This window comes from Dipodomys spectabilis, unplaced genomic scaffold, assembly GCF_019054845.1.
Source record: "Dipodomys spectabilis isolate Male_0828 unplaced genomic scaffold, ASM1905484v1 ptg000147l, whole genome shotgun sequence".
Taxonomy (NCBI): domain Eukaryota; kingdom Metazoa; phylum Chordata; class Mammalia; order Rodentia; family Heteromyidae; genus Dipodomys; species Dipodomys spectabilis.
The window spans coordinates 4,467,566-4,493,533 of NW_024870824.1; the positions used below are offsets into that span (position 1 = coordinate 4,467,566).

At 40.2% G+C, this 25,968-nt stretch overlaps 1 protein-coding gene across 3 annotated transcripts in view; it reads right to left on the reverse strand.

The window, feature by feature from the left end:
• The window catches only part of Epb41l4a (erythrocyte membrane protein band 4.1 like 4A), a 238,135-nt gene that overhangs the window by 14,255 nt on the left and 197,912 nt on the right, over positions 1-25,968 (reverse strand). Inside the window, exons 14-18 of one of the 3 annotated variants that reach the window (XM_042692094.1) lie at positions 25,757-25,840; positions 24,500-24,613; positions 15,314-15,361; positions 14,185-14,262; positions 1,868-1,987 (exon numbers count right to left, since the gene is read on the reverse strand). In XM_042692094.1, coding sequence (XP_042548028.1) covers positions 1,868-1,987; positions 14,185-14,262; positions 15,314-15,361; positions 24,500-24,613; positions 25,757-25,840 — 444 coding nt within the window. The remainder of the gene's footprint in view (positions 1-1,867; positions 1,988-14,184; positions 14,263-15,313; positions 15,362-24,499; positions 24,614-25,756; positions 25,841-25,968) is intronic. The other 2 variants (XM_042692096.1, XM_042692095.1) reach the window with 2 other exon arrangements.

Genomic DNA, 25,968 nt, shown 5'->3' on the forward strand with positions numbered 1-25,968 from the left:
AGAAGCTGCTAGAAAAAGATGAGACTATCTTTGTAATCTTGGGATAGGAAAATATTCCTTAAGATGAAGGGGGGGGGGGGGAGGACTAGTTGTAGCGGCATACCTCTCTAATCCCAGCTTCATAAAGAATTCTCATCACAGGTGAAATTCAAAAGTTGTGAAAATACAAAAGCAAAAGAGTGCTAGGGGCATTGTTCAGGTAGTAGAGCACCTGCCTAGCAAATGTGAGGGCCTGGGTTCAAAACCACCCTCCAAAAAAAGTATTCACTGGGCTGGGAATGTGCTTAGTGGTAGAATGCTTGCCTAGCATGCATGAAGCCGTGGGTTCGATTTCTCAGTACCACATACACAGAAAAACCAGAAGTGGCACTGTGGCTCAAGTGGCAGGGTACTACCTTTGAGCAAAAGAAGCCCAGAGCCAGTGCCCAGGCCCTGAGTTCAAGCCCTAGGATGGCAAAAAAAATATTTATAAACTAGGTACTGGTGGCTCACAATTGTAAGCCTAGCTACTCAGGAGCTTGAGATCTGAGAATTGTGGTTCAAAGCCAGTCCAGGTAGACAAGTCCATGAGACTCTTATTTCCAACAAACCAGCAAAAAAGCTGTAAGTAGAAGTATGTCTCAATTGATAGAGTGCCAGCTTTAAGAAAAAAAGAAAAAAGAAAGAAGAGCAAAGTGAGTTTGAATCCCTGAATTCAAGTCCCAGTACTGGAATTAAAAAAAGTATCCATAATATTTGTCCATAAATCTGAAAAAAAGAACGCGTCCAGAATACATAAAGAACTCTATATTTAAAAGACAAAAGACTTTTAAACCAATGGTTTAATTGATTTCCTAGTAGAATCATTACAGACTCATAAATACAGCTGTCATAATGTATGCTGCTTAGTAGCTTTTTTCAGGATTTCTGTACAAAAGCAGTCTCACTCTGATACACTAATGCAACCAACATAGTGTGCATGAAGTTCTAATTAAATGGTACGCATCCTAGACTGAGCTAACTCCCCCCCACCCCGCATACCCTCCCCCCTTCCCCGGCCCCGCCCCCAGGTTCCTGGATTGTAACTTTGGGAGCTTCCTGGCCTCTGTCAGCCTGACCTCATGCTCTCCTTCCTGGCTCCCTCAGCGCTCAGATGGACCTGCCTGGTTTGTTTCTGCATCAACTTCTCAGCATCCTCCCCCTGATCTCATCTCTCCCCCCCACAAAGCAACACACCACATGCCTTACCGCCCACTTGGAGTCACAGCTGGATCTGCAGAATGGGAGTGGGGGGGGGGGGAGGGGGGAATCATGATACATAGAATAACACACATACACATTTTATTTTATCAGCTCAAATGAAATTAATTTGGTGGACTGGTATCATCACCGTGATGGGGTAATAGTATTAACACATGGCATTGCCTAGCAACAGGAGGGGCATGCCAGCCCCAACACTGGGGTGTAATGAATCACTAACTGACTACTGTTTGCAATCGCTAATTTGATGGGAAAACATCCACATCTGGCTCAGTCTGGAACAAGACTTGAGAGAATTCTTCAGATTGGAATTGAGAGAAGCAGCAGGTATTTTACCAACAGCCAGGCTTCAGAACAAAGGAGCCTATTTCTATTTATCCAGCCGGATGTCTACATCTGTTCAAAAATAATACACAAAGAATATGGTTTTGACAGCCTAGTTTCTCTGACATTTTGTTTTAGCAGAGCTCCAGAGGCTTCAAATATAGTTAATGAATGTCACAAACATCAGAAGGTGCATATGACAAATAAACAACAGGGCTACAGTGAAACTCCTTAGACTGCCTGAGCATCCATGTGCTACTTTAAGCTAGTGTTTGGAGAGACGGTGTAAAAAGGTGGCACATACGAGCGAGATCTGTGTCTGGATCGCCTGTTGTTGGGGTCCGCTTGGTTTTTTTCCTTTTGTCTCCTTAATACAGCTTCCCACTGAGGTGCTGAATCAACCATATCATTCTCCTGTCGTGTTCTGAAAAGAAAAAGCATTCATCTAAAGTTAACCTCCAAGCTGCACATTTGTAGTAGTCACCTGTAATCCCAGCACGGAGGCTGAGGGAGGATGATCAAGAGTTCAAGGTCACCTTAGACTATATACCTATTTTGAAAAAATAAAAATCAAAACAAAATCCATACCTGAAGCCTTGTTTCATCTTCATCTTAAAAATGCTGTTATTTAAGCAGTAGCTTTTTTTTCCTTTTCAGTTGTACTGGGATTTGAACTCATGGCCTCCAGCTTGCTCAACTTGCTGGCTTGAGTAGTGCTCTGACACTTGAGCCATAACTCCAGTCCAGATTTTTGCTGGTTATTTTGGACAGTGAATTTTCCTATCCCTTCTGGCCTTAAAGCACTACCCTTCAGATCTCAGACTCCTTGAGTCACAAGGGTCTGGAAGCAATTTTATTACAACCACTGAAAGCTGAGAATGTATTAACTGGATTCATATATCCTTAAATAGATTAAGTGTTAGTTTACACATATTAATGTATACACCAAGACATTAATATGTAATAGTCTTATTAAATAAAGACATATTGTAATTTTTTATTCTTTTGACACTTTTCTAACAAAAGATGTGTGCCAAATAAAAATTCATCATCTGAGTAAAGAAACAACGGTGTAGTGCTACAGTGGTGATCTTAAATGCTGAAACAAAATCACTTTTTAAAAATAGGCTAGTTGAAATCGCATTTAAGAGTTGGATGCTGGTAGAGTCACACCTGTATTCCTAGCTACTCAGGAGGCTGAGATCTGAGAATCCCAATTTGAAGCCAGCCTGGGCAGAAAAGTCTCTGAGACTCCATCTCCAATTAACCAGCAAAATGCCGGGTTGGAGACATGCCTAGAAGGTGCTGAGTCTTGAGTACTACCCTTCCCTTGCAAATGTCTAAAATACAAGTATAAAACTATGGTGGCAAAAGGCATTAGCAGGTGGATACACACACACCAGGCTGACTATATCTTGCTCACAGGTGGAAGAGGGAAGCGGGGAGAGTAGGGGACATTCAATATGGGTGGAACCAGGCAGGGAAAGGAAAAGTGGGGGAAGGGGCAGTGAACAGTACTGACACTTGACATGTGAAATAATAGGATAATTCTACCAAATCCTCTGATATTTAAAAAAAGATAATTGATAAATCTGGATATTTAAAGTGAATTCTTCCAACTGTCAAGTATTAGCAACCAATTCTGAGTTTTAAAGCACTGTGTGGGCCTAAAAAACTCATCCATGGATCGCAGACACATTGGACTTCTGCCTTTCCAATAAAGGGGTGAGTGTCACAAGGGCTAGGGCACTTGGCATTTCATAGCCAAACTTAACTGAAGTAACTGCAGTTGAAGCAGCAAGGCTCTGGTGTCCTCATACCAGTAATCTTAACTACTCAGAAGGTGGAGATCTGAAGATTGTGGTTCAAAGCCAAGCCAGGCAGAAAAGTCTCTGAGACTCTATCTCCAATTTATCAGCAAAAGACCAAGCTGGAGGCATAGGTGCATAGCATGCACTGCAGTTCAGTGCTTCATGTATATAGACTGCCTCCAAAGAGCAGCGTGATGTATGCACTGACTAGTCCTTGCAAAAAAATCAAACACCTGTAATTCACAAAATTCACAGGAGGTGGCCCCAGTGAGGCCTCCCAGGTGTGGGAACAGCTCACAGTGGTCAGGATCACATCCTGTCACTGTGGCCAGGGGAATGCCCCTGTGTCCAGGTGCAGAAAGTGGACCCATTTACATCCTTACTCTCTGAATGGATGTCTTTCCATTCCTCTGTTACAGCACTTAGGACAGAGTATGGGCTGGGTATCTGGATTTGCTTATAAGTGCAAATCAGCAAGTGGTGGCAAATATTCATTTCACACAGAATTAAACAGAGATCATGTAGGGAAACATGTAGAGCAATTTCAAGTTGAATAAAACAGCATCTTGCAAGGAAGAAACTATTTAAATCCCCAGATTAAAGGAAAATGGTGTTAAGTTAAAAAAAAAAATCTGTAACATACCCCAAGTCTTTGAAGTGTGTACATTTCCTCAGTAAAATTTCACTTCTAACGGTCTATTATTTGAGGATTAACAGGATACCGTCATGGAATTTTTCACAGATTCACATGGAATTGTCACAGTATGTACAGAGTAGATTAAAACTGAATATATACTGTCACGGCCTTAACATTAGAAACAGCCAAAGCTGAAAAAGAACACCAGCTGGGATCACAATCACTAAGCACTCTTTGAGACTAACATGCCCGTTTGAAAAGTCCTATGTGAACCTGTTCAAATATGTGTATACACATTTTCATAATGGCTTACACCTACAGGCCTTTCCATGTGTAATATAACCATAGCAAGCCACGAGGCCTGTTGCAATCCCTAAAACTGGGGGACTGGGGCTAGGAAAGAGATACTGGCATAGGGAGACTTCCCCTCCCTTCCCACAGGACCCCATACCCAGATTTCTGGGCTTAAGGTGAGGCACAAAACACAGGTCTTCTAACTCCTAACCCTGGAGTCTGGCACACTAAGCTTCCGTCCTGAATGGAATCACTGCACAGTTCATAAGCAGGATTAAATTTTACAGCATCAAGTATCTTTTATTCATGAAGTCAGAATCTTTAAATATTTCTGTAAGGTCAAACCTTCTAACAAGACTAAGGCCTAGCTTAGGCAAGCACACACTTTTTCAGAGTAGAACTTTTTTTTTTGGTCAGTCGTGAGACTTGAACTCAGGGCTTGTGCACTGTCCCAGAGCTCTTTTGCTCAAGGCTAGCACTCTACCACTTTGATTCATAGCACCACTTCTGGTTTTCTGGTAGTTAATTCGAGATAAGAGTCTCACAGGAGTGGAGGATGGGAAGGGATGGGAAGGGGAAACAAAGGAGGAGGCTACAATGCTTGATAAGAAATGTACTCATTATTTTGTCCATGTAATTGTAACCCCTCTGTACAGTATTTTCACAATTAAAATTAAAATTAAAAAAAAAAAGAGTCTCACAGACTTTCCTGTCCAGGCTGTCTTTGAACCGCAATCCTCAGATCTCAGACTCTTGAGTAGCTAGGAGTCTGGCACAGAGTAGAACATTGAAAAGAAACCACAATTATTGTATATTAACTATTGTGGAATTTAGCAGGTTATCTTCATATTCAAACTTGGATGATAAAATATTAAAACTGCAGGGATACACATATACATATATCTTTTACTGTGCTAGTCATAAGGACTAAATCAAACCAAATTTGTTTCAGATTATAACATGTACTTTGTTTTTTGTCCGTCGTGGGGCTTGAACTCTGGGCCTGAGCACTGTTCCTCAGCTCTTCAGCTCAAGGCTAGCACTCTACCACTTGAACTACAGCGCCACTTCCAGTTTTCTGGTGGTTTATTGGAGATAAAAGTTTGACGGACTTTCCTGCCTGGGCTGGCTTTGAACCACGATCCTCAGATCTCAGCCTCCTGAGTAGCTAGGATTACTGTACTTTTAACTTTGATGTTGTAAACTGACTAGTCTCAAGGAAAGTAGTGAAACGTGGTCGTGAATATTCTTGTGAACCACAGCATTTATTTAAAGACTGACACCCCCTACTGGTGATGCTGATTCATAAATATTCTAAGAAGCAGCATTAAAAATGTAAGGCCTATTGAAGAGTTACAACAGAAGCACATCTTCCTGAGTAATGGCAGTGAGGCCGCCTCAGTCTGTAATGAAGTTTGAAATTACACCCTTACAAAAGGCCTCAGAGTAATGGTGCCTCATTACAAGAATAAAAGTGTCATTTCTTCCATTGCTAAACTGCCCCAGAAAACATAGGTGTGACTTGAAAAGAAAAGCCCTAAGAAGCAAAAGTGTTGTAGGACCTCAGGCCTTTAGCTATAAGAATTATCTTTTTTTATGCACGAGTGAATGAAGGTGATCTTTAAACAAAAAGAAGATGTCTCCTATAATGGTTCTACTTTAAATCTCACTATTCTTAGGTATGGGATCTACATGTATTTTCTGATCCTTTTCTGATACATTTTAATTGTGATATAGGATTTACATCAGGAAGAATTGAAAAAAATACTATTAGCTGGGTTGATATGGAACCTTTTAAAATCAAAATGAGCTGTTACATCACACTCCTCAAGTTCCGAAGGGGGAAAAGTAATATATTTGCAGATCTATTCATTTTCAAATGTTGTAAAAGATAAACAACAACAACAAAAAACAAAAATGTTTTGTTCTATATCCTTTGATCCTGTTTACATTTATCTCTGTCAACAGCTTGAGTGCAAAGTATATCATAACAATGCTTTCACTTTTTAATTAATATATAAAAGTTGTTTTAAAATAGAGCCAATTTCAACAATGTATCTGAATTGGAGAATCTAATATATTTTCTCCATTTCTCACTAAATCTCACAATCTACTTTTCTAGGCAACATATGAAATTTAGATTTGTACTGCATTTGACACTTAATTAAAGTTTTAAAAGGTTTTGAAGATGGAATGTCATATAATCATTTGATAACAATAATGAAGATAATAACTATTTCTATTCTTTCCTTTCTTCCCTATTATACTTCTGCCTTTTCTGCAAAACCCTTCACATTGCTAAATGAATTATTACACAAATCCTGTCCCTTTATCAGTTTTGTTCCTCATAGGGCCTTCCTATACACCAGTTCTTAATTCACTGAGATAAAGACCATGTTTAATGCTGAATGTGGCAGGCTTTTGGAGCAAGTGCATCAGGGGAGTTTCAAGCTATGTGGGTAGCATCCACTGCTTTCAATTTCTATGTAGACCCAGTTCTACCATTATCTGACTGAGACACTTGGGGCAAGCTGCTTAAATCCTTTGGTTAGGTCTCAGTTTCCTCACACACAAAGAAAAAGTATTGCAAAGATATTTTCTAGCCTTAAAACTCAATGTGTCTCAATTTCATTTCCAAACAGGTTGAAGTAAACCTCTGCACTTCAACTATAGCATACTACTCCAGACAATTGCTTTGTGTGGCCACTCCACTGCTGAAATTAAGTCAGTCAGTCCCAACTGATGGAGACCTTGTATTCTCATCAGCTGTACTCATTTTTGGTTCACCTGCTCTAAAGCAATCTTCATTTTTTTTCAGTAGTTTTTCTTCCCTAGGGAAATTTATATTGGTTCCAGGCATCTGTCAACATACTTCCTTTAAGACCAGCAAGCAAAAATTTCATTTGTTTTTTCTATCTTCCCCTACCATCAATAAATTAATCTTATTTGCTCTTAAAAGTGTTTTGGTCTCTTCCACTTATTCCCTGTGCTCCTGCTACTAAAGCGGGCTACCTCTAATGCAACCTCACTTAGAAATTCTCTTGTTTCTGTAATTCTTGAAGCCTGCTTTGTCCCCTGAGAGCATTCCAGCAATGTCACAGCGTTCCTGCAGTGCTGCAGCCTTGCATGTCCCCAGTCATCTCTGTCAACTCTGATTATACACTAGAAGCCCCCCCAGCCCCACAGAGCATGGCTGTATCTTGGTATGTCCTGGTGCAGCAGACATCAGAAGCCCTGCATCCGTGACATGGTGACCACACTCTGTTTCCACTGAACTATCTTCTCCACAACCACAATCTCCTCCTTGGCTGCTGCTCTTAAAACAAAAGCAGGACCACAAAGAAGGCTTGCTTGCAAGGAAGAAGCATCTGTTTGCAGCTATGTGGAAAAGTCTGCTAACATCCCAAACTAGTTTTTCTGGTGTATAGAGACATGCCATTTTTTTTCTCTGGTGTCAGTACTGAGGATTAAATTCAAAGTCTGGGCACTATCTCTTAGCTTTTCTGCTCAGGGCTAACATTCTATCACTTCAGCCATAGCTCCACTTCTAGCTTCTTGGTGGTTAACTGGAGAAAAAAGTCTCATGGGCTTTCCTATCCAGGCTGGCTTTGAACTGAGATCCTTAGATCTCAGCCTCCTGAGGAGCTAGGATTACAGGAGCCACCAGTGCCTGCTTTTTTTTAAAAAAAAATATTCTTTTTCCACTCTCACAAAAAAGTCCTCTTAAAAATCACCATATTCAACATTTGTTTTGATCAAATATGTTGTTCCTGTTAGTTACAGAGGATTTCTGTATTTCTGCCACAGAAATATCTCTCTCCTAAAAAAGTAATAAGACCCTACAGAATATATTTAAAATTATCTTAATCTACTATACAGATACTAATAGTCATCGAATAGGCTAATCAGTCATAAAAGGCAAGAAGAAACTCTAACAACATTCATGCCAGAATGAATTCATGTTGAAAACACTGGTTTCTTTGTTCAAGAGAGCTGGGCTCCACTTTATAGGCAAGGTTAGGCAGCACTGAGTGATACTGTGAGTTGAATAGCACCTGCTATTCTTATTCCAGCACATCCATTATCTCCTAAATTTTCACAGACTTCTTGTGAGGTAGGTAGGACAGGTCTTCCAAACTGCACTCAAAAAACAAAAGATTCTGAGGGTAAAGAAATCTACATGGAGCCATGAAATCCTTCAAAGTTGTGTGAGAACCACAACACACCTCCTTAATTTGGATGTGTGCACACAGAGCCTCACATACGTGACTCATGTGTTTATGATGTAAACATTCCTGGATGAAATTAGAGAAAAAATTCAGATGGCCTCCTGTTGCCAATTTGCACTAGTCCTGCTCTTTCTCTGAGCATCTCACATTTCTTACTTTTTAAATCCTTACCAGACTCCAGGGTTACTTCCACAGTTTTGCTTATGCAGAAAACACCAGACTATTTGAGTAGAGCAACACATCAAAGCTGATGAATGAGAGACAAATCCAGAGGATATTCTTAGTAATGCTCAAAGGACTGCTGATTTCCATTAATAGCACCAAGGGTACTTTGGAGACCACTTTCTTTAAATGTGAAGCATATTTTATTAAGCTTAAGGTATTTTCAATCTACTTTCTGGTCTTCCTTCAATATGCTCTGAGCAAGTTTAGAGCATGGCCCATGGCGTCAAATTTATAGAGATAATATTACAATCTAATATTCACATTCATCATTAATTCAAAGGGCCTGTTCTTTGATAGGCTACCAGTTTGATGAATTTAATCAAATGAATTGTTTCACAAATCAACAGAACAGTGCAAATAAAAGTTTAAATATTTCAGCTTCTAATATTACCAGTTAATATTAATCTACTTTCAATTTCAAGATCACAGATCCTTATCTTTTGTAAAAGTGTAGCATTAAGTATACATCTAAATCACACATGATTTTACTTTCCAATTTTATGGGGATAGAAGACCATTAAAACTCACCTATTAATCAAGGGGGAAGAATGCCTATTATTAAAAAAATAACCAAATAAGCGGAGTACCAATGGCTCACATTTGTAATCCTAGCTACTCAGGAGGCTGAGATATAAAGATCACAGTTCAAAGCCAGCCCAAATAGGAAAGTCTGTGAGACTTATCTCCAATTAACAATTAAAAAAATGGAAGTAGAACTGTGGTTCGACTGACAAAAACAACAACAACAAATTTATAAAGTTAGGAATGGTGAAGAAATAGTATATAGAACCAAATGCAAAGAAGAAAAGGCTGGAGCCAGGCACCAGTGGCTCATGCCTATAATCCTCAATACTCAGGAGGCTGAGCTCTGAGGATGATGGTTCAAAGCCAGCCTGGGCAGGAAAGTTCATGAGACTTATCTATAATTAAGCACTAGAAACCCAGAAGTGGCACTGTGGCTCAAAGTGGTAGAGCAGAAGCCTTGAGTAGAAAAGCTCAGAGATAGCGCCCAGGCCCTGAATTCAAGCCCCATAACCCATGAAATGAGAGAAAAGGCTGGAAGAGGGGCAGAGAGGAAGAAGAAATTCCAAAACTGGCTACAGGACACTCTGGCTCCGCATCTCAACATGCTCCCACCTCATAGATTTAATTTGGTCTGCAGAGTAACTGATACAACAAAGCAGATCAGTTGTTACCCCTACACATACTTTACAGATTAAAAAAACACAACAACTAAGATTCAAATTAACAAAATGAGTTACCCAGGGTCAAATAATAACATAAGGCAGAAACCCTGACCTAAATTCTTGGGAATTCTGAAAACCCACTGGATCGTATGCAGAGACATGATTCAGAGAAGACAAAGGAAGAATGGGAGAGAAATCTAGGGAAGGAAATAGGGCCCACATGGGAAAACATTAAGATATAAGTGTAACGGAAGCAGTGGGATAGGGAAGGAGCTGAAGCTGTGAGGATAAAAATGAAGAGGAAGTGAAAATGGCCAAGTTCTGCTCCAATTTCTAGCTATCATGAAAAGGTAAAACATTATCTTCTCAAGCCTCTAAATCTATAAGACAGTCAAACACCCATACGAACTATAAAAGTACTAAAATAAGTGCCATGGAAGGGGAAAGACACTAATGTTGCCCCCAAATAAAGGAAGAGGCTGAACCCTGCTCTTTTCTAGGGAACTCTGGAACAAACCCCAACAGTGAATATACAACTACAGGAAGAATACTCACACATCTGTACTAAAAGCTATATTGTTTTTCTAAAACTAAAACTAAACAACAGTTGCTTTATGTAGCTTTCTATTGACCTTCTTTTTTTCTCTTAGGACTGGTGTTTAAACTCAGGGCCTAGTAGCTTGCCCAGCTGGTGCTCTACCTCTTGAGCCATGCTGTCAGCTTGGTTTTTTGCTGGTTAATAATAGATTCTCATTGACTTTTCTGCCCAGACTGGCTTTGAACCATGATCTCTAGGTGTCAGCCTCCAAAGCAGCTAAGATTAGAGACATGAGCCACCAGAGCATAGTTTGGCTTTTATTTGTTTGGTACCAGTGCTGGGGCTTGAACTCATGGCCTGGGCATTAGCCCCGAGCCTTTTTTGCTCAAGGCTAGTGCTCTACCACTTAAACCATAGCTCCACTTCCAACTTTTTGGAAGTCAGTTGGAAATAAGAGTTTCACAGACATTCCTACCCAGGCTGGCATCAAACCAGCACCCTCAGCCCTATCCTCCTGAGTAGCTAGAATTACAGGCATGATCCACAGGCTCCTGGGACTGTTTGACTTTTAAAAAGTAGTGTTAACAATTAAAAAAAAAAAGAACCTTGGGGAAGGTAGGGAGGGAAGGGATAGTAGGGGGAAACAATGGAGGGGGTAACAATGCCCAATAGGAAGTGTACTCATTACCTTACTCATGTAACTGTAATCCTTACAATAAAAAAAATTTTAAAAAGTAGTGTTAAAAGCCTGCTTTGGATGTTATTAATATCTATACATCCTTTTATTATCTTTTGTTTCTCTTTATAGAATGGAAGGTGTTTAAATTGTTACCCATGGAAACAGCAAAACAATTTAACCTCCAATGGTATGATTTTGTGTGTGTGATAGGGGAGCAACACACAATAATTTCACAAAATTGACTCAAGACTAATAGGAAAGATGTTCTTTATGTTAAGAAAAAAATAACCAGCAAGAAGGGGATGGCAAAAGGAAAAACATTCTAAGGACCATACAACTTCCTACAGTAACTCTGTCTGCCTCTGTGTGAAGTTCCCTCCACTAGATATACCATGGGCTTCAAAAGAGTTCTGAAAAGCCCCGTAGTTTCCCCTCTTCACAGGCTATGTTTTCCAGAGGGAGAAGGGAAAGCAGAGTATGCTGGAGTGCAGGCCCTTCATGTGATGTGAAGCACTCTGGACTAGCTCCAGAAATGTTGTTAGCAAGAAGCAAAACACAGGCTTACACCAGATTCTGTTTGCCCAAGGCCTTGCCTAAAAGCTCAAGGGATGACACTGAGAGTACTTGAAGGGACACCTCCTCTTGCTAAAAGAAGTCCTATACACAAATTCATTGGACACCAGGAAGCAGACATACCAAAATATCCAAGGCTAATCAGGGATATAGATACCCACAGTGGCGCAGCATAATAGGTGATGGCAGCAGAGGCAGCATGACTTGTGCCACCCACCCACCCCTTTCCAAATGCATCAGAATTCACAGGAGGGGAGATAAGAACAGAAAGGCTTACTTTTTCCTCTGCCTACCTTTTGCTTTGCCCTTAAAGCTAGACTCTACACCTCATCTTCTCATATAGAAATTTCTATAACCCTAAGGCAATTATTCTACAGGTAAATGATGATGAAAGCCATTTGAATCTGCTGCACAAAATATGTCAGAGTATGCTTTGAAAGGCATTTCTCATTACTAGCCCTACAAAGTGCATTAGCATTTAAGCATTCACAACTACTACATTCTAAACCACACTTCCTGCCCAGTACCAAGAAACTATTCGTGGGGGGGGGGGGGGGGGGAGATAGTTCCAGGAGGAATATGGAAACTGCTCGAGCCAGATCAGCACACAGCAATTTAAGAGTTTGGTGATAACCTTCCAATAGTGCTGCATTCTTTTTTTTTTTTTTGGCGGGGGGGGGGGGGTCCGGTCATGGGGCCTTAACTCTGGGCCTGGGTGCCGTCCCTCAGCTCTTCAGCTCAAGGCTAGCCCTCTACCACTTGAGCCGCAGCGCTACTTTGGGCTTTTTTCTTTTAGCTTATGTGGTGCTGAGGAATCGAACCCAGGGCCTCATGCATGCAAGGCAAGCACTCTACCACTGAGCCACCTTCCCAGCCCTAGGGCTTACTTCTTAACAGCAAATATCACCATAAGCACATCTAGCTCCCAAAGACACTGTTGATAAACAAGCTACGTTCTGGCCAATTGAAAACATATAGAGAACACCCATGAGCACAATTTAGGATATCTAAGCAAAACAAATACATTTGTTAAAATTATGGCTTGATCAATGAACATGTTTTTAAAAAGTATGTTTTTTTCTGTTATTTGAACAGAAGTACTAAAATACAGAATCTCAGAGAAGAGAACACCTAGGGGAGAATTGTCTTCCATAATTGGGTTTTCACAGATAAAGAAACTGAAGTTGTTTCCTTGAAAAAAGTCTAATAACACAGTAAACTCTTACATCCACCTGTGTAATTCCAGCTCCGAGGAATGTTGCACATAGAAAAATGTTCCAAAGAAAGTAATCCACTTTTACAAAGCTCTGGGCTATAATTACACTGGTTTTGTAGTCTGAGAGGGCAGGTGACTCAATCTGTGCCAAACACAAGGGCTCCAAGGACTAGAGAAGAGCCTCAGAGATTATCTAGTCTAGTCTAACTTCCTCATTTTACAGAAGAGAAAAAGACTCTTACAATAAAAAGCACAGCAGTCCACAGCAAGTATCACTTGCTCACAACTGTAATCCTAGTTACTCAAGAGGCTGAGATTTCAGGATCAAGATTTGAAGCTAACCTGGGCAAAAAAAAGCCTACTTTTATCTCCAATTAATCACCAAAAAACAAATAAAAAACAGACGAGGAGCTGTGGCTCAAGTGGTAGAACATTAGCCTTGAGCAAACAAGCTCAGGGACAGAGGCTAGATCCTGAGTTCTGACCCCAGGACTGGCACACATACTTCTTAAAAATGTGAACTAACTGTATTCATCTGTAGTGCCTGATGTGAATGTAAACACATATTAGGCATGTACAGACATATGTGTATGTGTATGTGTATGTATGTGTGTGTGTGCATTTGTATATGACAATAAGTCTTATTTTTGGTACAGTAAATGCAGCAAGTCACATTAAAAAAGACTTCAAGGAGAAATCTCCTATAAATGGACTTCTCTAAAGATCTATCAACTTTAAATATTAAATCCACTAAACACTGTATCTAAATGATCATCTTTAAAAAAAAAAAGAAACCAAAAATAAAAGAAAGTGCCAGTGGCTTATACCTCGCTTTCAGAAGGCTGCAATCCAATAGATCAAAGTTTAAGCCAGTGCAAGCAGAAAAGCCCACAAAAACCTACCCTTAACCAGCAAAAGTCCAGGCTGGAGGCCTGGCTTAAATGACAAAGAACCAGCCATGAATGACCAAGCAAGCAGAGAAAACTAAAGGTCCTAACCTTAAGTCTTCATTCTGGCAAAATAGACAATAGCTAGCTAGATAGATAATACAACTTCACTGATGAGTTATTTAACCATCTTATCATAAACATAAAAAGTGTCAAGAGCTGAGATTCTCTATATCAGTGCTTTAAAATAGTGTCAAAATCCTTTGTGACACAGATGAGAACCTCAGTTTCTATGATAAGTGGCAGCCTGATTTCAGAGTTCGAGTCAGTCCTGAGAAATATTACCTGTTTCTCTTTTTCCGGTGCTCTCTATTAGAATTTTCCGATTCACTACCACTGCTTGTGTTACAGCGCGAGCGCGACCTGAAGGCAAAATGGGAAAAGAAAAGGGGGGGAGGCTATGTTTATGAGAAAGAAAAAAATCTCAGAAACATTCATTTGGTTCTTTAGCAGTGATTTTTGTAATAAAACTGCTAATCTAGATATACAAGAACTACATTATCCCTCTCCCAGTCAGTTGTTGCTGAACTCAAACATGTGACTAAGTCTACAGCTCAGGGAAATAACAAGGGCAGGAAAGATAAAAACATATTAAAGCAATTGTACTCCCAGAAGGACCATGAGAACAATCGTTTCCAACAAAACTTAGACATGGCAAAGCTATAAGCTCCAAAAGTGGACTAAACATGGATGAAAAGTATTAGTCCTCTTCCCACTACCACTTACACAGAGAGATTATTTCCTCTGCTTTGAATTTGCAATGGTCCTGTGCCTGCTTTTACCAATCCAATAAGCTGTGAAAGACACTCTGACAGCTTCAGGAATGTTCTACAACACTCTTGCTCACTGCTACTTCCTCTCCACCACCATCAAAAGAAGACTAGGCTAGCCACTTGGAGAGACCTTATAGACAGGTCCAGCCAAGTCTCCAGCCACATTCCCCAAGAGGGAAACATGAGAGAAAAAGGTCCCCAGCTACCACACTGCCTCCTCTGCCATCCAATGCTAAGTTTGCAAAAAAAAAGAGCCTGTTCTAGCAAGAGAATTATACAATATATAGATGTGCTTATAAACACATCTACTGACATATAAAAATTTGTTGTTGCTTTAGAACACCAATTGTGGAGTGGTTTATAATACAATAATGAATAACTGAGCCAGCTTTAAGTAGAAAAAGAGAAATGACTCAATGTCCAAGGATGATACCGAATGGAAAACTGAGAACTAATTGAAACTAAAACTGTTTTTTTTTAAGTTAGGAAAAAAATATTTACAACATACAATATAATCTCTTAAGCAGCCACCATATCAAAGAAAAAACTATTCCCACACTTTCCTTAACTCTGACTATGGCTAGTCCTTCCTTCATCTTGCTAGCTGCCCTTTTGAGTTTTTTGTTTTGGTTTGGTTTTACCTCCTCCTCTGCTTTAGATCTGAGTCTTCACCACTGTTATGGGCTTTCCTAGGGAAAACAAAAGAAAATATTAAAGAAAAAAGAATACTATCAAGAAAGTACACCAGCTGAGTATGGTAGTACATACTTCTAGTACTTGGGGATAAAGGCAGGAGGATCTATAATTTGAGACTAGACTGGGCTACAAAGCAAGTTCAAGGCCAGAACAGGCCTCATAGTGAGATCCTGTCTCAAAAAAAATCTGTTCTGTATCTGTTCACCGAGCACACATTTAAGTCATACATATAAGCATGTAAGCTCAACAGTACAAACAGAAATACAACAAACCACCAACTGGCCTGGCGAAGCCAGAAAATTGGAGGGGGCAGCTAACCATCTGTAAGTAATTGTACACATGTCGGTTATTTTCCTTTTGTCCAGAGACAGGGGTCTGCAGTTTCCTGGTCTGCAGTCCTCCAAGGAAATTTCTAACTGACAGTCCCCACTGGATGCCCTGTCCCATACCTTGGTCTTCAAGTCTTTTTATCTCTTCTCTGATAACCTCTCCCATTACAACTCAACATCATCATGGTCACACTGTGGACTTTACTGTCTGTAGCCAGCTCCAGACATTTTTGTTCTCTGACCATAACCTCCTCTCCTTTCTATTTGCCTTGAACAGCTCCAGTGGGGGCATCTTGTTACAAGTACAGGTTCTGAAGCCAGACACACTCAATGTGAATCCCATCACCTCCACTGCTAACTCATTTCTCTACTTAGTGCCTCCATTTTAACAGAACCTTCCATAAATGGTTGTTATGAAGAGCCAATGAATGAATACAACTAAAATGAAGAGTAGGATGAAGTCATTGCAAGTACTCAACAATGGAAGCTATGTTATGACTGCTTATTCAACTATTTTCATTTCATTATGCTTTTTTTTTTTTGTCGGTCGTGGGGCTTGAACTCTGGGCCTGGGCGCTGTCCCTCAGCTCTTCAGCTCAAGGCGAGCGCTCTACCACTTGAGCTACAGCGCCACTTCCGGTTTTCTGGTGGTTTATTGGAGATAGGAGTCTCATGGTCTTTCCTGCCCAGGCTGGCTTTGAACCGCGATCCTCAGATCTCAGTCTCCTGAGTAGCTAGGATTACAGGCGTGAGCCACCAGCGCCCGGCTCATTATGCTTTTAACTCCAACAGGACTACCTATTGACTTTACACCTTTCTCCAGCTCTTTACCTTTCTTCATTGTCCTCCTCACTCAGCTTAGATTTTTCTAGCCTGTCTTTTCAATGACCTGTGTCAATACTTAACCCTTGTCTTGTCTCTGTATTTCATCCGATCTTTTTTGGCAAAACACCATACATGGGTAAATACAACTCTCCAGGTGTTCTGAGCCAGCCCCAAATAGCTGGCCGAGCATAGCTGTGAAGAGCTACACAAGAGCATATCAGTTATGCTTCAATGTTCACATTGTGAACCTTAGCCTTCTCATTACTTTTCTCTGCCTCTGCAGAGAGTGATTAAGGCTTCCACTTGCATCTCTCCAGCTAAGGTTCCTTTGCTCCAGTATATGACTTTGCTTTCTCCTTCCAAAGGAGCCAGGGGCCGGAACTCTTTCATCTTCCTGCTACCAAAAATAACAATTTACCAGCATCCCCCTGTTATTTATAGACCTATCCTGACAGGTGCAGGACCTGCACCTGTGTTGTACAAGACCCATCCCTGAGTTTTCTCAATACTTTCATTAACTATTCTCTTTTAAAAAACTGCCAGTTTTTTTTTTTTTTCCAGTCATGGGCCTTGAACTCTGGGCCTGGGCGCTGACCCTCAGCTCTTCAGCTCAAGGCTAGCGCTCTACCACTTGAGCCACAATGACACTTCTGGTTTAACTCTTGTGGTCTATTGGAGATAAAAGTCTCACAGACTTTGCTGCCCGGGCTGGCTTTGAACGGTGATCCTCAGCCTCTGAGTAGCTAGGATTACATGTGTGAGCCACTGGTGCCTGGCACCAGCTAACATTCTCACCCCATCTTATTTAAATAGGTACGTATCTATGATTACTCCACATACCCCAATCACTCCACATACCCCAATCTTCTACTGAGACTCACCTTTCTTTCAAAGCCAAAACCTGAGGTCTAAGCATCCTGTACCTTGTCCTTCTCACCATTATTCTAATCTCCCTAGGGTAGGCATAGCTCATAATGCCATCACCATTGCTTATATTCTCCTATTATTGCAATATACTTGTATCCAATACCACAACATTGAAAGTAGTTCTTGTCCTAACATCAAAATTTTGGGTAATCATTACTATATATACAAGTATATGAGTACTCTTATAAGGATTATCTATATAGTGTTTTAGGAATGTAGTTCCATTATAGGATTTTAATTTTCTGAGGGAGGCTGATTTTCTAGTTTTCTATGATAAACCACTTGCTTAGTTTTCCTTTGCTTATCAGTAATTCCTCATCTACACTCTTTGGGAGTTGCCCAACTCCTGATATAAACTGAACAGACCCGCAGGTAATCACGAATTCCACACGTCCTCCTCCTGTACCCTCTGTTCTTCTGCTCACACTGGAGGGCCTGTTCCTTAGCACCAGTGCACACTGATGTTTTTGATAGACTCCCTTCACCATGATCTGGAGAATTCTTTTCTTTGTATGATAGATCCTGTATTTCCAAGTTTTGAGACTTCTGGTCTTAGTTATCAATCATCTTTCACAGGATCTGACTGTACGTGTTTTTTTGTGTGTTTTATGGGTTTTTTTGTAGTGGTAGGGGTCTCATGCATGCTAGGCAAGTGCTTTGCCACTGAGCTATAACCACAGCCTAGCTGCACCATTTAAATGACATTACGATGTGCATCGGTGGCTCATGCTACTTCATGTAATCCTAGTAATCCAGACTACCTCATGTAATCCTAGTAATCCAGACTCAGGAAGCTGAAATCTGAGGATCAGGGTTCAAAGCCAGTTGGGATGGCAAAGTCCATGAGACTCTTATCCCCAATTAACCAGCTAAAAGTGGAGCTCAAGTGGTAGAGTACTAGCCTTCATCATAAAAGCCCAGCGACAGCGCTCAAGCCCTGAGTTCAAACCCCAGGACTGGCACCCTAAAAAAAAAAAGGAAAAGAAAAAAGAAAAAAAAAGTAGTCTCTCAAACTTTTTTTTCTTTTGCCCAGGCTGGCCTGGAACCAGTTTTCTCCAGATCTCAGTCCTTCCCACATAGCTACTATGGCAGGGACTCACCATCCCAGCTATGGTTTGAGAAGTGGTCTTTCGTGCATGTATTGCCTGGACTCCTCAATATCCTGACCTCACTCTCTCTCAAGTAGCTAGCTAGGATTTCAAGCATGGGCCACCACACCTGGCTTTTGTCTTGATTTTAATGGGTCAAGTCTTCAAGTTTGACAACTGAGATTTTGCAATGGTAGATATATTTTGGAAACCTTGTATTTCTGTAAATGTTTTATTCTACACATGCAATCACAATTTATCTGGGCATAGAATCAAAGACTGATAATAATCTTTCAGAATTTTGAAGGAAGCATCTTCCTTGCCTTTGATGTGTTTTATTATCACAGAGCTAGCTGTTATGCAGCCCAATGTCATTCTGACTTGTCATGAATACTTGTGCATGGATTTTTCCCTCTCCCATCTCTTCTTCTCTTCTCCAGCTCTTTAAATTGTCACTTAATCTGCATTTTGAAACTTAACGATAGTAGATCTTGGTATGAACCTCATTTTTCAATCTATTGTGCCAAATTCTCTGAGAGTTGTTTTATGTCTAAAAGTCATGTCCTTCAGTTATGGGATATTTACTGAATGTTCATTTTCCTATATTTTCTACTTAATATTCTCTTGCTCTATATGCTCCTTATTTTTTATCGGAAATTCCATTAATTCAATTTTTTGATATATAGGTTCAATAATTTTATTAAACTCTTATCACCAAACAAAATTGTTTCTGTTCTCCTAGGAAGATTTCCTTAACTTCATCTTAAGTTCAGTCATACTGCTATAAAGTCTTTGTTTCTATTCTTCTAGGAAGATTTCCTTAACTTCATCTTAAGTTCAGTCACACTACTATAAAGTCTAAGAACTAATATTCACTGACTCTTACCTTCTTATAGAAATTCACTGACATTATTTTTCATTTTTCTACAGATAATCCTTGCTAGCAATTTTGTGTGTGTATTTTATTTTCTCTGCTTCCTGTGAGATTCTTCCCCGTCCCTGAACCTCATTTGTTTGTTTCAGTGTCTGTCTTTCAAGACAGAAGCTACACTAGAGTGCAGACTTTCATGGCTCTCTTCAGCTCTAGACACTAAAGAGACTGGGACCTGTTATGTGGGGCAGAGCATGCTGAGTGATAGCTCCACTGTTCTTTGGGGGTAGTCTCAGCCCCTTGTGAGAAGATTCTTTGAAAATTACTTTCTGTAGGTTTTTTTTCTCTTATACCTGCCCATCCTACAGAAGGATTTTTTTTTAGTCTCATGCGTAGTAGATGAGATAAAAGTCTGGCTTCTAGCATTCTGGGAGTGAGGAAGGAGGAATCAAAAACAAAATTTCAATAAGAAAGAAGCAGAGAGGAAGGATCCATTTGGAGAGCACATTTGAAGAGTAGGTTTTTTCCCCCCCCTATGGCTACAATGTCTTTGCTTCCTCCTTTACCAGCCAATCCTGTTCAGTGAAGCAACAAAATGATGGCGTTTCTTACAGCTCTGCCATTGGCTTTGTCTTTACATCATCTGTCTAAAGCTTCATCTCGATTACATGTCTAAATTAATATCTTTAGTGTTAATTGATATTGATGATTGATATTTCAGTCCACAGTTAATCTAGCTCTGAATTTATAATCCAACAACCCATGAAAATCTTGTACTTAAGACTTCTCAGCAATACTGCAAATCTGACAGATCAGACACTAAATTCCCAATTGTCCCTTTCAAGCCTGCAATGTTCTAGTGATTTTATTTTTATGCATTGCACCTGAATTCCTGAAATTACAGTGTCTTGGATTCATTTTTTATAATTGCCTAGTCTCCATCCCTCATACTGATGCTATGGTTTGGGTCCTATATATTGATTTCTCTTCCTAAAGGCTCTCAAACCATTTGTTTTCTTATGTCCCTACATCACTATCTTGTCCAAGCCCTCCTTCTCTATCTTATTTTCTGTGTTTTTTTAAGGGAAGGGGTAGTTGCCATTTGTTTGATTTTTGTTTTTTTAGAGAGAGGGTCTTATTATAACCAGGATAACCTCAAACACATGATCTGGCTTAGCTTAAATTACAGGTTTGTACTACCATGTCAAGCTCTAATGCCATTTCTTCCACAGTATAATAAAGGCCATTGCTATGAACACAAATGCAATCATATTTTATTTCCTTGTAAAAACTATTGGTTTAAGAACCAAATTCCTAAACAAGGCCCAAGTGGGCTTTAAAGTCTGTCGTACCTTTTTATTTGAGCTCATTTCTCAACTCTCAAAGGTTGAGAACAACTGGCCTTTTTTTTACTCCCCCATCCTCCCACCTTTTCAAAGATGTTCCCTGTTCTCTCCTAGCACCTTCTTTATCCCAGCTCACTGACTCATCTCAGGAAACCTTTGCTGGCCCACTTCATTAAGCAATTAGCAAACTTCCTCTAATGGTACTGGTTGTACAGGACTTCAATACGTAAATCCAGCAGGCTCTTATAATATGTATACTTTTGTGCATGCACACTAGGTTTCAATAGAGAGGTTTTTGTCAATTCCTCCAAGCAACATATAACTCACTTTCATATAACACCAAAGACAAGACTGTGCATATATTTGTGTGTTTTATGTATTTTTCCCTTAACAGCCTGTAAGCGTCTACAGGACAGGAACTTTGTCTAGTGTTTTTCTTTTTCACCCCATCTGACACACAGAAAGATACTCAATAAATCTTTGAGATTAAAAGACAGAGAAGATGAGGGGTACAGACACATTGCACTTCCAGAAAGTACATTGGTTTTCTTTTTCTGGAATAGAAATGTCTAAACAAGCCGCTTTCAAAAGTTTAATAAACACTGAAAATTATATGTCAATATTTATGCATATTTAAATATATATCTTTTCCTCTAGAGACTGAACCCGACATCTTATCAGATTCTCAGAGGGTGCCAACTCTCAAAAGGTTAAGGACCACTGTTGTAGACACAGCCGGGATTAGATAACTTACATCCATCTCATCAACAACAACTACAAAGCAAGAAGTTGTAATACCTTTCCAAAACGTGTTCATCCTGGCATCCAAAGCAAAACACAACTTCCCATTATTAAATGTTAAGTTAAATGTTAAGTCCTTGAGATTCTTCCACACGGATGACAAATCTCTGTTTTAAATGTCAGAGTTAATCCAGCAACGTAGGGATTTGTGCCCATGGGCAAAGCAAATGTGTGTGAAGATGAAAGAAGATGACAAGGACACGGACATTTATAGGACATTTACAGTGGAAAGAAATGGAGAATAATGCACTTTAGATTTCTATTCCAACATACAGCAATGGCTGGTTTCCTCGAAATGAATGTGCCCAACAAGAGACCTTTAAATGACCTGGAGAGCGGACAGAGGCTGTAGGGCCACTCAGGCAGAAAAGACTCTTCACGGTAAATTAAAGCACTCTTCCCTTGAACTGAGCCCTTAAAGGCACTGTATCCACTCTTCACAAACGACTTCTCAGTGTTTCACAGGATACCAGGCGAAAATGCATGTCAGTATAGATGTGATTTAGCCCTGATTTTGGCATGTATAATGTTCCAAACAGTCTTAAGCAATAAATTTAGGGGGAAAAGTAAATTTTGATATGTTTTAGCACAGATTGATGGATTCAAATTTCAAATGTATTAAAATAAAAATGATTATCTGCTGAACAGATGTCATAATTTTATTTAGGGAGGACTAACGAGTTACACTAGTGATTAAGGATCTATCCATCCCTCCAACAATCTATTCATCTAACAATAATAATGTTCAATCCTTAATAATAATGTGTTGTCCTTAATATATGTCACCATCACTACTTATACCTCTTCAATGCAGACACACACATACAATTACATGCAGACATACACATACACAAATATACAGAGGCATGCTGTTCTTTCCAGCATTTCACAGTGATGCTGCTTTGTCTTGGGTGTCACCACAGTTGAATGAATCCTTGGCTTTCCCAGGAGAGCGCTCAGTAAAAGAAGAGCCTTATTTAAATTAGGGCTTATTTTCCTTGTTTTTTCAGATCTATAGGCTTGGATTTGAATCCTAGGTGTATCCCAAAGAACACGTGGCTATCATCTCTCTCTCAGCCTGTTTTCTTATCTATAAATGACTAAGGAGTTTTCATGGGAAGCCAGTCCCATACTAACTCATTAATATCCTCTTCTTCATTGTTGCAACTAGAAGCCTAAAAATTATTTTCTCCTAGATTTCCTTGCCAGCTGCATTCTTGTTAGAAGCGGTCACATAACCCTTGAGGGTGAGAGAAAAGGGCAAGCAATTATGCTCTGGACAACTACGGCATCAGCTCCCAAGAATGGAGTCTCAGTGGCTCTAACCATGGTGCTGCTATCTCCGCCAGAGGCAGCAAGAGGAGCCCCTGCTCAGAATCTGTGCTAGCATCATTATGGTCCCCATGCAATGCTAGCTGAAGCACAGGCTCAGCAGAGCCAGCTCAAAGAAAAAGTAGCTTCTGATCTCTGGTCTTCTCTTCTCTAGTCCTCCATCCAAGGGAACTAACTGGCCAGCTCTCCAGGTTATATTATTCTTTACTCTCTGTGCCTTGACTCCTTCATACGCCAGTGTGGCAACTGCCTGCACAATCTGTGTTAGAGACTCCTATAACTTCATCAAATATCAGTTGCCAGAGCTTACCGACAGGACCAAATCAGATGCTAGACAGTGAACACTTTGCACAGTACTCAGAGCTCAGCAAGCACCAAACAAATGCTATTACTTCATTGTTCTCTAAGCACTGTTGGTCCTGATCTAGCTCTCCTTTCTCAGACCTTCTTGGGAAGGTGATGTAGATTCTTCTTAACCATCAGAGGATTTCAGTTGAATTCAAGTTGAGAAAGCTGAGGAGCAAGACTCTAGGAAACAGACCGAAGTAAAAGGCATCCAGTAGGGAAGGATCTACAAGTGAGTGAGCACAGGAGCACAGGAGGCTTTGTTTACAAAGCCACAATGTTATCTACAGAATCTTGATGGCTCTATGACACTGTGGCTTAAACTCATCACTTATAAAACGCTAATTATGTGAGTAGCCACAGTAAGACTAGGTCTTGATCAGTTGGTGTAAAGGGAATTTCACTTACAGGTCTCCCTTCATCTGTCACCTGTCATATTTCTGCATTGCAGCACCCAAAACCTCTAAGTATAGGCTTTTTATTTTAAGGTTAAGCATACAGGCACAAATAAAATGACAGAAACATTCTGACCTGCTTTATATGAGATTATGACTCATTTTCACAGCTCTAAAAGGGGCTTCCAGCCAGGCACTGAAGGCTCAAATGTATAATCCTAACTACTCAAGAAGCTGAGATCTGAGAATTGTGGCTCAAACCCAGCTCTGCAGGAAAGTCTCTTATCTCCAATTAACCACTAAAATGCAAGAAGTGAAACTGTGGCTCAAGGGGTAGCGTGTTAGCCTTGAACAAAGAAAAGATCAGGGATAATGCCAATGTCCTGAGTTCAAGCCCCAGGATCAGCACTAAAAAAAAAGTTATGTTTATGTTTACATAACAACCTCTGCAGAGGTCAGGGTACTCAGACCCAGCATAGAACACTTATATTTAAATGTTGTATTCTCTTCCTGGGTATAAATATTTAACACATTTATATATTATTTATACTATGTAACATGCATGCCATATTGTCAGCATAAAATATATATAGCATTCTTAAAATCTATTAATTAAAGTAAATTACACAAATTAATTAAAGAATTTACACAAAGTAAATTCTTCATGCTATTTTATGACATTATTATTTAAAGATCTGGCGGTTGCAGATAAATGTCTCCGGATCCCTAGTTTACTTTATCTTAAAATTAATCATCTCCAGTTTTCTCAAGGAGTCAACAGCAATGGCATTACAAGACCTTCCTCTGGTAAAAGCATGTTTGGGGATCAACGCTTCCATCAGAACCTGGAACCAGAGCTGTGCTCCTCTTACCGTCGCCTCATTGGCTGCACAGAGTCATTGTCACTTCCACAGGAGGGGTTTCGGCGACGAGTACAGGGGAACTTTGGTGATTTAGTGCGGTCACTGGGAGAATTGTAGAGTCCACTGGAGGAAAAGAGCAACGGTTGACATGTCAACTTGGAAGTTGACAGGAACTATGAGATAGCAGAAATTATCATGAATATGTCATTTGGACCGTGCAGAAAGATATTACTTCACTCTATGTCTATCACTATGACCTTGCAAGGAAAACATTGCATGTTTAAAACAATAAATTACTCAGGAGGCTGAGATCTAAGGATCACAGTTCAAATCCAGCCTGGGCAGGAAAGTCTGTGAAACTCTTATCTCTTTGAACTTTGGCTCAAAGTGGCAGAGTGCTAGCCCTGAGCACAAAAAGCTCAGGGACAGTACCTAAGTCCTGAATTCAAGCTCTACTACCAACAAAAAAGAAACAAAACCAAACAAAAAAAAAAAAACCATATTATTAGCTGTGCACAGTATCTCAAGCCTGTAATCCTAGCTATTTGGGAAACAGAGACTTGGGGGGTAGGTCATGGTTCAAGACTAGACTGTGTATAAAAGTTCATGCCTCGCATGCATAAGGTGCTGGGTTCGATTCCTCAGCACCACATAAGCAGACAAAAGCTGGAAGTGGCACTGTAGCGCTAGTGGTAGAGTGCTAGCCTTGAACTGAAGAGCTAAGGGACAGTGCCCAGGCCCAGAGTTCAGACCCCATTACTGGCAAAAAAAAAAAAAAAAGTTCACAACAGATTGCTGGGAAGGGTGGCACACATCTGTCATCCAGGCTACAGAGAAAGTAGATAGACGGCTGGACACAGTGGTGCCGATGTCACCCGCAGAAAGATGGAGAGGCACAGGTAGCAGGATCACAGTCCAGGATAGCCCAGGCATCAAATGACCTTACCTCAAAAATAACCAGGGCAAAAAGGGGTGACAGGTGTGGCCCAGTCAGTCTCAAGTACCTGCCTAGCAAATGTGAGTCCCTGAGCTCAATCCCCAGTATCACCAAAATAAACCAAGCAAAACAAAACACAAAAGAAAGAAAAGAGACCCAATATTGATTTCCACCTTGAAATCTGCCCCCAGTCAAGCCGGTTTAGGAATATGCCTTGCCCAGTACTAGCTGTTACCAGCCACATCACAGTAAAATTGCTGTATTCAGTGAGCTGTAACGGCTAACTCTTTGTTCTTATTCTCCTTTCTAAAGACAATGAGTCCCTTTACCTCTGGGGGCCATTTTCTTCCCACGGGGCATGAGATTTTCGTCTTTGGGTATCAGGGCTGTTCTCATTCTTTGCTTTCTTAAAGCTTTAATAAAGAAAAAGAAATAAAAAGAATGAAAGCAAGTTAACCAGAAAATAACAGACATTAACCCGTGTATTGATCTCTATAGTAAATTTCTTTCATACATGTTAAGATGTATACATACATGTTTA